The sequence below is a fragment of the Micropterus salmoides genome, unplaced genomic scaffold (assembly GCF_014851395.1).
Source record: "Micropterus salmoides isolate LMB-PRFRI ecotype aquatic unplaced genomic scaffold, ASM1485139v1 Ms_hic_scaffold_18, whole genome shotgun sequence".
NCBI lineage: Eukaryota > Metazoa > Chordata > Actinopteri > Centrarchiformes > Centrarchidae > Micropterus > Micropterus salmoides.
Window position 1 is genome coordinate 6,364,601 of NW_024040928.1, and position 15,572 is coordinate 6,380,172.

Consider the following 15,572-nt stretch of genomic DNA (forward strand, 5'->3'; position numbering starts at 1 on the left):
CAATTCTCAGTGCGTTTTAATTTGTGTTTGACAATATATTTCCTCTTTTTTTTTATTGCTATCACAAACTCATTCCCCTAATGTTAGTCCCACTGCCACGCCTCCATAGCATTACAGATAAAACCATTAACACTGGTTGTATGCCAACACATGGGCAGGAAGGAAATCCATGGAAGGAACTTGGTTGAGTCAAACCAAATGTAGCTTATTCCTGTGAGTTTATATTCCAACAAAGTGCCAAAAACATGAAAAATCCAAAAAACAAATTGCCCAATTCACAGGCTGAACAAGACAATAAAAAAAAGGTATAAAATACTCGTACGTAACTCAAAGCACACAGTATAATGTACATCATAACCACTGTGTGACCACTGGAAGAGAGGGTTGGAGTAAAGAAAAGAACCAAGTACCAGTCTAATACAGTGGAACTACACGGGCAGTAATGTGACCTTTGGATAAAGTAGGAGAGTATTGTAGGCTTTAGCACATCACATGGTCAAAGTCAGTCAACAGTTAGCACCATTGCAGACTTCATTTTTCAGGATCAAGTTACAAAGATAGAGAAAACCTCATTTGGCTTCATTTAGGAAAGAAAGAAAACAGGTTGAAAGTAAAAAACACATGTAGTAAAAGTTGTTTTTCTTGATGGCTCTCAGGCCCTGATTTATATCCTCTTTTTGATAAAAGCCTCTTATGTCACTCATTCATTCATCCACTTCTTTGTCTCTCTCTCTCTCTCTCTCGCTCTCTCTCTCTCTCTCTCCATCACACAGCTGTTTTTAGTCTGGGAAACGCTGGCAGGCTTTTTTCCAGCGGCAGGCGGTGCACCACTGATCCTTGCGCTCCACTCCGTACACCTTGCGGCACTTTTTGGCCTCCCCGCGACCCTTCCTGTAAATGTAAAGACACGAATAGTGTGGATGAGAAGCGATGCCAGACGGCAGGAAAGGAAAAAGGGTGCTGCCACACACACTTGATGTAATCCATCTATATAAAAATGACACTGAGTAACAATAGACTGATAACAAACGAAAAGATGATTGAATCAATTTAATCTTTCCTGACCAAGCCATGGAAAAGTGATTTTACAGACAGCAGCAAAGTGGGTGATAAAACGACCTGGAGAACAAAGATAGTGAACAGATACTAGAATCAAAACAGAAAATGGTAGAAACTCAGGTGGACCCAGATCAATAAAGCTTTACTTTTTAAAGCTTAATTTACACTCAATCTAGGCAGATTAATCATTAATGAAAAGAATCATTTTGATACACAGAATTAAATTGGGCAACAAATAAATGTAAGTTACTCTTGTTTTCTGGAGGTATAAAAAGTTTATTTACCAGAGTAATATTGTTATTATAATTATAGTTTTTCAGTTCAATCAGTTTAGCAACAGAAAAATGTTATTTATGTGGTATTATGCTTTTTGGCTTTTCCCCTCTCCTTTATTGAATTATATACCTTTTTTGTGCATGTAACAGGTTTGCAAAGTGAAAAAGCCCAAAGTCCACCCCAAAGGGAGTTCCCATCTCCCACAGAAAACTCTGCTCTGAACTGCCTGAAATCAGCCTGTGTGTAGTCCAGCCCCTTCACTTTCATCCCTGTGATGTCACTGGGATGAAAAGCTAAATGCGCCTCATATAACGCTCGCCAAGCGGCTACTCCGACACGCCCTCAAAAACACCGGTGGGAAAACACTGAGCTATAGCACACACCTCCTCTCCCTTCCAAACACCAGCTACCCTCCAGGCAGTTGATGGACATAAAGTTGTTACTGTGATTTAGAGACTCAGTTAAAACTTTACGGATGAAAGATACTTTTGTTCCAGATTAATAACTCACCACTCTGAAACTCTTGCTCCAGTCCATGTTGCCAAGCTGGTCGGCAACATGTAGCCTACAGCTGAATCGAAGCTTTGTTTTTACCAGCTTTTCGCTGACCCTCTCTGCTTCTGATTGGCTAATAGTCCCTAGGAACTGCGCATGTGCAACTCCCAACAAACATTTAGAGACAAATGTATCACTCCATAGCTAAAACGAAGCCTTCAACACAGGGTGAAAAGAGGAGCTGCAGCAATGTGCAGTATGAAAGAAAATATGGTGTTTTTGAAAATTAAACCATGTAAACCTGTTCTGGTACAACCTCTAAATAGGATTTTGAACCTGAAAATGAGAATAATACAACCTCTTTGAAAGAAATCCCATTACAACTGTCAATGCTATGATGCAGCTTTTAACAGTGATGAATTTACACCAACAACTAAATTGGAAAGATCTCCTGAGTTATCTTCCATTTTGTGCGAATGATTCTGAAAGGTTTGGCAAAAAGGAGGAAACATACAGTATATGTATTAGAGGGACAAGGGTGTTAAAACTGTAACCATTACCAGTACAGAGTAAATCAGCAAAAACTAAACTAATGTTGGAAATTTTGGGTTATCATCAGAGGAAGAAAGAAAGAACTGACTTTTTTGTAGTGATTGTAGGACACGACATATAATAATAATATAATAACTTTGGTGATCCCTTAACTTTTCACCTCGAGCCATCAAATCTCAAATACTTCGGTTTATGACCAAATACCTGCAAAATTAATGACATTCCATTCAGCCGCAGCTTTATTTTCTGTTTACTGCTAACCACCAAATGTTAACATTCTAACATGCTAAGCTACCATGAGACATATACATTACCTCAACATTACAAAGCTAGCATGGCTAGACTAGACTATTTGTTGTATTTAAATTTTTAACAACAAGTAAAATGTGTTAAATGTCAACTTTTAACAGGCGCAAACTCAGGTAGGTGATGCCTCACCTGAAGGAGCAGTGAGTGCGGGATGGTGACGCACTTATAGGCTGCAGCCTATTCTGTTGGAGCCACTGTTCCCCGACACTGACAGACCGGCAGCGGGGTTTTATCATCTGAAAAAACAAATTAAGCAAATATGAATGATGAATAAATCATGAAAAAGAAAAGGTGGTCATTTCATCCCGACATAGATGACAATAAAACCTGACTTGACTCATCTGTAGCATATTGAGCATCTTATATCTCTGCTGCCACCAGCACTGGCCCGCCTTGTATGCTGAATATGCAATTGCGTGGTTGGCCCTCCTCTATGGATAATATCAAGCCAATCAACATCTCTGTTGGAGACAGCCCTAGCGCTGGAATCTGTGACTGCCTCACCCAAAGAGATGCGTGCGTGCATGTGTTTGAATAGACTGCCAATGTAATGGCTCGCACCCAGGACCACTATCACTGATAACAGAGAGATAGAGAGAGTTTGACCCTCTCAGTGGGACTCTATTTCACCAGAATAATCACGAGGATAAAACAGTCAGGTTATTTAAAAGCAGCAGTATTACAGAATTACCCCTGACATTATGCATGAATGAAGGGATTAAAGGTTTCACCTGCTCTGATGCTGCATTCTGCCAACAGGTCGACAGGCATTGCCGTGAACAAACAGCAGGCGTCATGCATGTATGCTAAATAAATATCTGACAAGCCCCCCTGCATCAACCTATTGAAATGGCATTTTGTTGAATTGCATGACTGCTGTTGAGTGCTGGCTGGGTTGTACTGTTTTTCTGCCAACATGCCTGTCGCCAAGAGTTGTATCATTGACAGTTTAGAGAGACTTTGTGCCTTGAGGAAGTTGCTGAGACCCCTGATTTAAGGCATGTGCCTTATCTATTGAATTCAGGCATGTTCACTAGAAATGTGTTTTGTGTATTGTCATGCCAGGATTGTGCCCACTTTATAGTTTGCAGGACTGTTCCTGCCACTTTGTTGTATTACAATGTCAAAGGGTTGTCATGTTGAGAGTTTTATATAGTTTATAATATATAGTTATATATAGAGAGAGTTTGTTTTCATAGTTCTCAGCTCAAAGTAAGGAGGAACTCCTAATAAAATAGAGTTCAGAGTTGGCCTAGAGCCGGGCCTGGCTGCCACTGTGATATTGTAGAGGTAAATGTTACACAAACACAGATAAATAGTGGCAAAAACATCATCATCAACAAAAATTTTATGAATGAAAAGTATTTGATAGAGTTGAGTCATGCCCTTTCCCTTAGCAGGTTCTAAGGTTAAAATATGAGAGAGACTAAATGACAGACGGGCTCAGGCAGGTAAAGGGACAGAAGACCCACCGGAGTGCTACTGTGGCCGGAGACGGAGGCGGAGGGGGTCCAACCCTGACAGCCGGGGCTTCTGGAAGCCACAGATACCTGGACGGGGCTACAAGCCTAGACGGAGCAGGAGAGACGAGACAACACATGATTCATCATATCTGTAGGACCTTAATCTGACTTTCATATGAAACGAAGAAAGAGAGGCGTCATTTTTGGTGCTGGACTGAAAACATTTAAACCTGCTTGAACTGATTTTGACAGAAGCAGGCTATTATCATCAAGTTGATAGGGCCAACATGTTAGCTAACAGATAAGGCTAATTTACGCAACCACCAGACACAGAGCAACATTAGCATTCATTTGCTGTCATGTTTCTGGCCAAGTCCAATACTCACTCTCCATTTAGCTCTGTCTCCACCAACTCTTGAGAAATATATCTGACTATTTACCTGCTAAATGCTTTGCTATTTTGATAAGCTAGCTGCTAACTTTGTTAAGACATATCTATGTTGGGATTCTGATGCTCTCAGGGCCCTATGTTCCCCAGCTCAATATTCTCTTGATATGACACAATGAGGAGACCTTTCAAACGGTTTACTTTCTCAGCAATGTATGTTTCCCTCTGTCAATATGTTGAAATCACCCACCTATAGCTTACACAGCTTACTGATGTAACCCTCCTTGTGAAGCCCTCAAATTTGCGTGGAAGGTCTTTGCTTGACTTAAGACATTGATATTGCCACAGTAGCTGAATGGATTTTTACCAATCTCTTACAATGTTATTGATATTAAGAGACACACATGTTCATATGACCCTGGGAACATAGGGATGACTCCACTTTGTCTGTCTGTTGTTTGGTGCAGGACAAGCACTGTAAGGTTACACATCCAGAGTCAAATTCCTCGTATGAGTACATATACCTGGCAAATAAAGCTGATTCTGATTGACAGTGTTAATGCAGAAGAGCTGAAGGCAGCTATTGAAGCATCCTGGTCTTCCATAACACCTCAGCAGTGCCACAGGCTGATAGCATCCATGCCACGCCGCATAGAGGCAGTAATTCATGCAAAAGGGGCCCAAACCAAGTACTGAGTACATATGCATAATTATACTTTTCAGAGGGCTGACATTTCTGTATTTAAAATCCTTTTTTTTATTGATTTCATTTAATATTCAGATTTTCTGAGATTTTGAATTTGGTGTTTTCATAAGCTGTACGCAATAATCATCGAAATTATATCAAATAAAGGCTTGAAATATCTCAGTTTGCATGTAATGAGTCTATATATTAGTTTCACCTTTTAAGTTGAATTACTGAAATAAATGAACCTTTGCACGATACGCTAATTTTTCGAGTTTCACCTGTATATATTTTCTTTACAATGTTTTTTAGAAAGGTTTTTGAGAATTAACCAAAAGAGTAATATTGCGTGCTGTAATACCAAAGCAATGAGCTGCAAAACACTTAAACGCTCTGTAGACCCGAGAGGTAAATGCAGATTTGGGTGATAATTATCTGTAGGTCACTATGAGTGACAGCTTTCACATTAAACATACAATAGTCATTTGATCTGTTGATAAATATCATTGCCAGTAAAGCAGCTTTAAGGATCTCACCTCGTTTTTCTGTTCAGCATAAGCCTATATGATAAATGGTGACACTACATAGTGATATTTTGAAGAGAAAAATGTACACCACCTTTCTTTACTAAGCTACCAATATAATGGACAGTAAACCCACCTTGAAATAGTGTTAACTTAATAGCTACCCCAATTATATCCAGCACCAAGAGATGGGAAGATATAATTCTCATACTAGCCAACTTACATTTGCTCCAGAAAGACGACTCCAACACAACAATTCTTCGACTTGAAACACAGATTTTGTCCTCCTTGCATCAGCTGAATTCCCAAATATTAATAATAATAACTAATCAATTAATGACTTTTGACAGGCAACATCCAATATACCACACATTAAATTACCCTTTCCTGTGAGGTTGTTCTCATTTCCTCTGTCCTATTTCTCCTCCCTGTGTAACCCTGAACTCTCTGAACAAAGCATATGCACCTGTATTCCTACCACTCTATCACACTAATATCCACAAAATTAAACACGATGACGCCAAGTTTCCACTGTGTTAACCCTGGAGCCACAATGAGTGTGCCTTGATCAGAAAAAAACCCCTGCCAGTGTGAGTTCAGCGATGTGGTCAGGCATTTCAAACCGCCAGCAGCCATGACACACACACGCGCGCACACACACACACACACACACAGCAACACTGCTCCACCAGCAGTACTGACCCACAATTCAACCCACACTCTTGCTTAGACAGTACCCCACTAGGTGTCTGCATCCATGAGGAAATGAAAAAGAAATGTGGTACATCGGTATCATGTGGAGAATGCAAATAAATAGTTGTCATGCTTATTTTTAAAGTTTGTAATTCTGATGTGCCTAAGCTGTAGATGCTGTACAACTACACCAGAAGAATTCATGTAGTGTTTTTCTGCGTTTAAAGGCTGGCGAGAGTCTAGTCTCCTTAGGGGAGCGAGCAAGCCGACAGTTTACTCTCTCACTGTCACAAAGCATCCATTTACAGGCGCAGTGGTACAGGGTAAATGCAGGTCACTAGTGAAATGTGCTGCTTTGTGATGCATAAACAAAGTTGTAGCTCATTGGCTCATTAGAGGGATAAGGAGGACCTCTGAAACAAAACAACAACCATGGAACATGAAACCCCTGCACAGAAACTCCAGTAAAATGAACATTGCGATATTTAGTAAACAAAGTAATCTAGATACATTAATTTCTGTTTTCATGACAGCCTGGTTGCATGGGAGAGATGGTTGAATTTGGGCGATAGGAAACTTTGATGTTTGGAAGGCAAATTCCTGTATTCACGCAAACCTACGCCCGAAATTTAATAATTCATGCTAACAAGGGCCATGCTGTCTCCTTTCATTGCGCTCAAACTATCATCAAAACGCTGCCTGCTTCAGATAAAAAACTCAAATGCTGGGAAGTAAACAATTACTTAGTGAAATTAGGGATCTTAATTGCCAATACTAAAAGAGGTATAAAAATAGGTATTTTGTAGCAAAACTCAATATGGCCTAAAAAATCTCTGAAATTAGATGGACTGAGTGTCTTCATAGAATACATTTCAGCCTTTAGACAATAACAAAGCATTAAAAAAAATTTGATTCAAATTGGGATTAATTAAATTATTTTAGGATATTTAAATATAATAAACTAAAATATGCTACGATGCCAAGTGGCTCATGCCAGCTAGAAATCTAATGTGCAGGGTAAACATGATGATTGGCCTCTTGCCATAGTTATGACTTTACGTCCAAAAGGTTCTGCCCCAAGTAACCATGGTGCTACTAATTTTAGTTGCTAAGTCTCTAGTGTCGACTTCACACCCTAATTTAGGAGAGAAGTTGCACATTGCTGGTGCAACTCAGTGCTGACACATTTTAAGATGTTACTGTATAATATTACAATATTTTGTAATTCTGTGGCACACTTTTCCTGCTAGTACATGATAACCATCACAGTCAGCAGGCCAAAGCTCCTCCCAGATGGAGAGCAAGACTGCTGCACCCACCTGATAGAGATGCTCCGAGTGGATCTGCCAGAAGCTGCTAGGGGCCGACTGGCTGAGCGGACTGGGCCTGCTCGGGCCAGGCCCGGAGCTGGAGTTGGACCTGGGCCTGTGGGCTGGGGGGATCTGGAGCCCCGAGGCCGGAGGAGAACCGCAGGAGGCCCAGCTGAGATGAGAGACCTGTCCCAGAACCTGCTGGGGAGGAGCTGGAGTGGAGCTGGCGTCCACGGTCTCACAGGAGATCCTGGTGTAGTAGAAGTCCTCTTCTCTCTGGGACTGATCTGACCCACTGCTTTGTGTGTGGTAGGAGTGTGTGAATGTCCAGATGGAGGGACAGACCGGAGGGCACACAGATTAAAAAGAGTGAGTTGTTTGTTTGGACCGTTACTGAATGCAACACCCACTGTGGCCCAGATAAAATCTCAAAAATGTTTCATCACTTCCCATAACTAAGTCAGAGCTCTTCCACAACCTGAAAATTTTATTCCCTCTTGTTTTTTTAATGTTGTTTTGCAGCTAAGAAAAGTTCTAAAGGGCTACAGTCAGTCTGTCTACTGTCAGACTACAGTGGGACAGTAGACTAGAGTGGCTGCAAAGCTGAAAACCTAGAAAGCCCAACTCATAAATTCCCTAATATTCACCTTGATATTTCCTAAATATTCTATCACCGCATACAAGCAACTGTTAAAGATCTGAAGTCGCAAGACTTTTTTGGGAGAGACTGAAATGTGTCTGTAGTATCAAACTGTCAAAACCTATAAATGACTCTGGGCAGGACATTTATTTTTTGAAGTGTAACATAAAGTGCAGCACCCTCCCCACCACATTCATTTTTGTATGTTAGCAAACAAAGTCATTTTTTTAAACTCAGGTATTGTATCAGCACCAGTATTGAAAAACTCCCAGCAGTGTCCATCCCTAATAAGCATGCAAATGATTGTACAAATCACAAGTATTCCAACTCACCCCAGATGCAGCACACGGATATGTCGTTTTATTCCGACCGAAGACGTGAGCACCTTGCCGCAACTGGGCCACAGACATTTATACACACCTCTGAAAGAGCTCTGTGAGAGAGAGAACACAGCACAGATAAAGTACAGGAGAGCGTGCGACAGGAAATAAAGAGAAACACAGAAAGATAGAACAATATCCACTATATGGACTAAACTTTTAAGGGAACATATACAGCTACATACCTTTGGCTTTTTGGCATGAAGCTCCTCCCCCTGTTCCATATGTAGGCCTTCATCAGGACTGCTGTCCATCTCAGTGACGGACGGCGATGGGGCGGGACTCACATTGCCGTGGTCCCAGCTCCAGTAGCCGCTGCTGCCGCTGTCGGAGAGCTCGCCGCCACCACACTCCATGTCAGCTGGCGATGATGACCCGGCTGGAAAACAGAAAGATTCCAAACTTGCTTTTAAAAAACGACCTCTGCTCCTTTTTACCATTCTGAGTGACACGTTTTCTCTCAATACTGGAAAAGATGTAAATATTGTTAACATGCCCTCGTGGTTTGTTTGTCCTAGCTGTCAATTAGTTGGTGATAATTCACTGTGAAAATATACCTCTCTGCCCATTCTACAGAAAACAGCCGGTGTCACATACTGCTTTGGCAGCAGTATGTGACACCTGCTGTTCTCTGATGTTATGTGTGTCTCTTTTCTGACAGTTTAACCATCATTTCTGTCTCTCTTCGCTACCTCTTTGCTCTTCTCTCTGTTAATATTGATATTTTATTTTTCACATTGCCAAAACACAACCTTGCTCAATTCAGTCCACTCAGGGGTTTTGCTGCTGCAGCCTCACTTGGTCTGGCATGACCAGTAGAATGTGGTGGCTAATGCTAGTTAAATCTAGCTAATGTTAGCGAACAATATATTACTCGGTGAGCAGGTTCGCTGGCTTTAACACTCTTTTTTCCTTGTGCTACTATCACACAACTTTTTAGCATATAACATTATATTACAAACGCTAAAAGTGGCATTCTTCGGCTAAAGTTATAAAGTATTGCTTTAAAACAGCAGAGAGATCCACATCTAAGATTATGGCTACATCTGTGTGATATATATTTTGCAAAAAGAGTTGACACAACCACTGCAGTTACAAATATTTTATTACTTTAGCAGACAATTGACTCCACTGTGATTTTTCTAAGACATATTTTGGTTCTGCATGAAAGTGGCATGAAAGTTTACTTTGGCTCAAGTTTTCTCAGCATCCAGTAGACTATATCACTATAATATTATTTAATTTAATACCTTTTGGATATTATTACATGTAGTTACTTTTGTTACTTTAACTTTTGTCTACAAATCATGCTTTGTTAAAACAGCTGATGAGACTACCTCTGTTTTTTGCAAAGCTAGCAGTATACTGCTGCAGGCTAAAGACAAGGTACCACATCTAAAAAAAGCTCCTTTAAAAATTGTCACTAGTGTCAATATTATAGATCAGTTACAAGAATATAACAATGATTCTTATAATATAAGAAGTTATAAGAAGGACTTTGGGGTTGCCAGGTTGTGAAAACTCTGTTTGACTGGTTAGATCGTTTAACAATTATTAACCTTTATAACTGCAGACCCGCTAGTTCATTAGAAAGTGACAAATACAGGAGCATTTATTATTGAATGAATTACCAACATTTATGATTTAATCATTATGATCATATAGAAAGGATAACCACCTGGCAATTAGATTTTTCACAACCTGGCAACCCAAAATGTGTTTTTAATAACGGCTTGTAAATGATCTATAACGCATTAGTAAATGTGATACCTACCATTAGAAACTGTTTAAAGCCACCAGTTAAAACTCTAAAGTCTGTTTTAAAGAATGCCTTATTAGAAAGTGTTACTGAAACAGCATGGACTCTGGTGAGGTGAGACAGACCTGGCGCAGGATCCGTTTGTGGAGGGCTCTGGACCACAGGGCTGCAGGACAAACTGGTCAGAACCATGGCTGCCATGATCTCATCCATCTCCACTGACTCTGGACTGCGGAAACTGGAGATAACATAAAGAAACAACCTTAGACTCTGGTGGGATAAAGTCCACCCTCGCACACTCATATACTGACATCTATCTCTCACCTGTATGGCGCCTCTCTGGTAGCTGAAACGTTGCTGAAGTGCATTGTGGGTCCCATAGTTTGCAAGGGAGCAGTTGGGTTGCTCCAGCCTCTCTCAGCCTGCCTCTGTGGCAGGTGAACTGATGTCTTGTTCTTGTGATGCCCACTCTCCACAAATGCTTTTTGAACCTGGACACAGCTCTGTGTAGACACCTTTGGACAGAAGTAAGGACATAATGACCTCTTAGCTGAAATATGCAACAGTTATGATCTTTGTGTCTCGCTCTAGTTCACTTGAAACACTACACTTCCAGTCAGTAAATAAGCAGAAATGAACCCATACTCAGTTTAGGCCTTATTTGTGTTAAAGCTGTCAACATGAGTCTTTGATACCATGAAACTGAGGTTCGCTGTCACCATGAATAAAGCAGTTAAGAGAATATTTCCTGTCCATCTGTGGCATCCTGCCTGCAGGCGGCACAATCTGCCAGTTAAACAGAATAAAAAGGATGTGGGTGCCAGCCTCTGACCAGGCAGTACATCACATCATTAAGCTCTTCGTTTTCTCAGAAGGTTTAAAACTTTGGTGGTGTGGCCTTATGTTTACTGTAAAGTTCATCTGATCATCGAAATGCACCCATAATGCCGTGCAAGCCTGAACCGGAGAAGTTAAAAACAACATATTGCTTCCTGGTGACCGGTGACATGGTGTTGACCCAAAATAGAGTACATACATACATATACATACAGTATATGGACAATAACACATTCACAACGAGTCTCGTCCCTAAACCTCTACTCACCAGAGAGGGCTGCATGTCAGGCCCTTTGCTGCTGTGCGTCGTTGTAGAGACACAGGCCTGTAGTCCCAAAGAGCAGACTGCTGCCCCGCCTGTTCCAGCCCTGTCCTCGGGTCCCATAGCTGCCATGGTGCTCCTGCACACAATGAGGGGACTCAGTACAGTGTCACACCTCCCTGAAGACAAGACACCAGGGGACAACATGAGATTTTAACCAGTCAAAATATATTACCGCATTTTCAAATGTTTCTACAATGTTCCTAAAACTGCTTATTATGTCTGGTACTTCATCAATTTAGTACTGCACTTCCATAAAGATAGGGAACTCACAAGAGAGAGATTAAAAAAGAAGAAGAAAAAAAGAATGATCCAAATCAAAGCAGCAGATGTTGAGATATCCTAATTTCTGCCAATCTCTTGTGAGGGTCTGCCTCAGGCGGGAAGCTTCCGGTCAGCAATCTGATGCAAACGCGGAAGTCCCTGAAACCTGCATTCTATTGAACGGCCAGCAGGGGCGACTCTTCTGGTTGCAAAGAAGAAGTTCGGCTCCATTAGAAATGATAGTAAAATTAACCTACTTCTCACTTGAATAATTATCTCAGCAAACACTTTCCTAATGAGGAAATAAAATAGACCACAAAGCAGAGTATGTTTCAGGGTGGGATTATCTATGATTGACAAGTCGTTACCATGGCGACCTGTCAATCAGGTTAGAGGCCACTGGTACCCTCGGCACTGTGTACATTTAACCAGCACCGCTGAAAAAGCTTATTAGGAGTCGGCTGTTCACTTTCTCTGGTGAGTACATTTAGTTTTAAGACTGTTGTTCTCTAGACAAAGTTATCAGTCTTGTTAAAATGACAGTTTAGGTGAATAACAGATGCACCTAGCTAAGCAAGCAAGCTAGCTCCGCAAACAGCTCAACCAGCTCGTCTAAATATGGTCACGTTCGGTGTCGCTGGGTGCAAAAACTCAACATGGCGGCGCCCTATCAGCCAGACTCGAAGGTTCAAAACGGCATCACGTCACGATGACGACATCCATTTCTTATATACAGTCTATGGTCTGGCTTTAAAAACACTGGATCCTACATTTCCCACAATGCAACTCAATAGTATCTTTCATTAAAACCTCTATGCCTCCTAAATGTGTGGGCCCTTTAAACTGCATGTTAAAATCACTTTTATATGAAAAAATATATTGTATTCCCCATAAATGTAACTTTTGTTGTAATGTTTGAACTGATTCCTTCTTAAAATCATTAAGAAACTAAGGTTAAAGGTTATTCTCAACTTGGACAAATATGCTCAGAATGAACCATGGCATCAAATAGCAGATAGCCGGTAGTGCTTTCTTTGATCTTAACAAAAAGCAGCATTTGCGACAAGTAAGTGTTGGTAAACACTTCCCATCTGGCATTTCTACCTGACAGTGCAGAGCAAAAACACCACCTTGGATCTGAAAATCATTGCAGGAATATGTAGAGAACACGGACTTTTTTTATGATTTAGCTACTGGCTGAGCCTTTTTATACAGTCTATGGGATGAACATTAATCTCGCTGTAGTTTCGCTGCTCGTGGTCGTGCGTACGTGACTGACTACGTGTTCCGAAGACGTGCTCCGATGGTGCTTCCACTCTGGCCTATGACTGTGGCCCATCGCCCATAGATTGAAAATGGGGGCAATGTTGCATTCACGGCACGTGACAATAATGTTGATGAAATGATCCAATCGCTCATAGCAGTGACTTTGCAGCATTCACCATGCATGATCGAAGTTTAAAGTCGTAAGGCAATTACACCATCGACAGATTAATTGATAATGAAAATAATTGTTAGTTTTTTAAATTTTATTTTAAAAAAATATTTAAAAGAGCATAATTGTTAGTTGCAGTTCCAAACAACAACAACAACAACAACAACAATAACATGTTTATTGTGGTTACAATGATGATGACTTTTATGTTTGTATCCGCCAACTTTTAAGAATTTGGTATTATATTATTACAAATTCATAAACGGTCAAAAAGTCAGACCATAAACACAGCTGCAAATAGTCCTTATATCCTACTGTTTCATAATAAAGACAATGTGGCTATGTCATCAAGTGAATAGTTTCAAAAATTACCGATGATAACAGGAATGTACCATTATTTCTGCTTTTCAAAGTGGGTATCAAGCGCCACGTTCTCAAGTTGTTTACCACTTTCAACAAATAACTCAACTCTCCCATTATTTTCTGTGCACCCGAACGCAGCCTTAAGCCCGATTCCCCCACCTTTCCACCAATCAGCGTCGCGCTTCAGTAGTAAACAAGCGCTACAGTGTGGGCGGGGGGCCGCCGCTCATTGGCTGGGCTCTGATTTTCGGTTACACACCCCCTTTCTGACAACGTGTTCAGACACGAGTTTCGCCGGGGGGACTGAGCTGGACAGGGAATAGGTCTACAGTTGAAAATAACTTTTTATTTTTGAACGCAAAGAGCAAAACAAACGCACAACAAAAACTCCAAACTCAACATATATGACACACCATGCGGCGATTAACATGCGGATGAAAGCGTCTATGTGTAAACCGTGTTGCTAAAATTAACAAACAAATAACGTCATCGCTTCACAGATGTAATCGAGGCAAATGCAATTAAACTCATGCATGGAGTGGACACACAACACCACTTACACACATTTAATATAGCCTACGGCAGTAAAAGCCCTCCTTGTAAGTAGGCTACTGCAGATTTGATGCAAGTTGCATAGAATGATGGCGCTTCAGGAAGCAAGTAACACTTTTCCAAACAAATATAACGTTAACAGTGTTTATAGTGGTGGTTAGGATGTGTTTAAGGATCATAACTGACTAGTTTATCATCCTTCAACTAGTATATCCCCGATCTCCACCCGGCAACGCAGATTGAGATCAGGAGAAACACCCCCTCCCTCCCCCAGCTCACACCGATGAAGGAAAACAATATTATTACTGTGCTCGCTGCACCACAAACAAAACCCATATCCTATTCAAAAAAAACCAAAAATGTTCTCGTACTTACTCGTTCGGTGGAAACCTCTGTTCTGTCCGTCCCGTTGGAAAACTGCAGCAGCCTGTCGTCGCTGCCTGGCCGTCCCGCCGCTAGCCGGCTCAGTCTGCCGGGGGAAGAGGGGGTTGGTCGGTCGGATACGCGCCTACGTGTGTCTGCTTTGCTGGACCAATGCAGGCGGACAGAGCGCAGAGATATCAACCTGCAGAGCGCCGTGCACAAAAGGATGATCTAGGTGAGGGGTTACCAGAGCATCAGCGGCAGCATCCTCACTCAGTGCCTGTCTGTCTCTCTGTCTGTCTGTCTGTCTCAAGCACATGCAAATCTGTACGTTTGTTCATCTGATGTTTCTCAGTCACATGACCTTTAGAAATGGTGTTGATGCTTTGGATTCTGTCTTGATAAATAAATAAATAAAATACACCGAATGGGATTTGCGGTGTAAAATTGGTAGAGATTTTGCACCTCTGCCACAGTATTTGGCATTTTATTAGGATGCTGCATATATCACTGCAAATATCCAATTTAAGTATAATACCGAAATGGATATACCACAACCTACCAGGTCAGTCAGACATCACTATACACTGTAGAACTGCTATTGATCTGATACAGAGAAAGAACTGTCAATTTAATTCTTATTATTTTTAAACCACACAGATAAGGGATGGGACCTCTTCAAGCACCATTAACAGTTTTAACTCAAAACTAATGAAACTGCTGACACCCCACAACCCCAACATTAGGCATGAAGCATTGCCTGCATAGAGAAACACAACTCTCCTGTGTTTCCACCATGTATGTGTGTTGCAGAGCCCGTGCCTGTGTGTGCGCGCGCGCGTGTGTGTTTGAGACCGGATTAGTGTCGGCTGTCTGCACCCTCTCCACTAGACATCCAGTCAG

General features: G+C 41.3%; 1 protein-coding gene across 2 annotated transcripts; it reads right to left on the reverse strand.

The window, feature by feature from the left end:
- On the reverse strand, positions 1–14,866 carry znf395b (zinc finger protein 395b). Of its 2 annotated transcripts, none has more exons than XM_038727142.1 (10): positions 14,682–14,866; positions 11,639–11,811; positions 10,858–11,048; positions 10,659–10,771; positions 8,960–9,153; positions 8,727–8,827; positions 7,764–8,052; positions 4,164–4,259; positions 2,821–2,927; positions 1–891 (listed from the first exon to the last, which is right to left on the reverse strand). In XM_038727142.1, the coding sequence occupies exons 2-10, from the start codon at positions 11,762–11,764 to the stop codon at positions 780–782; spliced, it is 1,329 nt and encodes a 442-aa protein (XP_038583070.1). In that variant the 5' UTR covers positions 11,765–11,811; positions 14,682–14,866; the 3' UTR covers positions 1–779. The 2 variants fall into 2 exon arrangements, with proteins under 2 accessions (XP_038583070.1, XP_038583071.1); XM_038727143.1 differs by having other exon boundaries at positions 7,764–8,049; positions 14,682–14,861.
- Between the last annotated feature and the right edge of the window lie 706 nt (positions 14,867–15,572).

Excerpts from the sequence above, each read along its gene's own strand:
- znf395b (XM_038727142.1), bottom strand. The coding sequence starts at position 11,764 with ATGGCAGCTATGGGACCCGAGGACAGGGCTGGAACAGGCGGGGCAGCA. Across the intron at positions 10,772-10,857 it reads ACCAGAGAGGCGCCATACAG|TTTCCGCAGTCCAGAGTCAG; the intron begins GTGAGAGATAGA and ends TGTTATCTCCAG. Across the intron at positions 8,053-8,726 it reads ATCCGTGTGCTGCATCTGGG|CAGTGGGTCAGATCAGTCCC; the intron begins GTGAGTTGGAAT and ends CCACACACAAAG.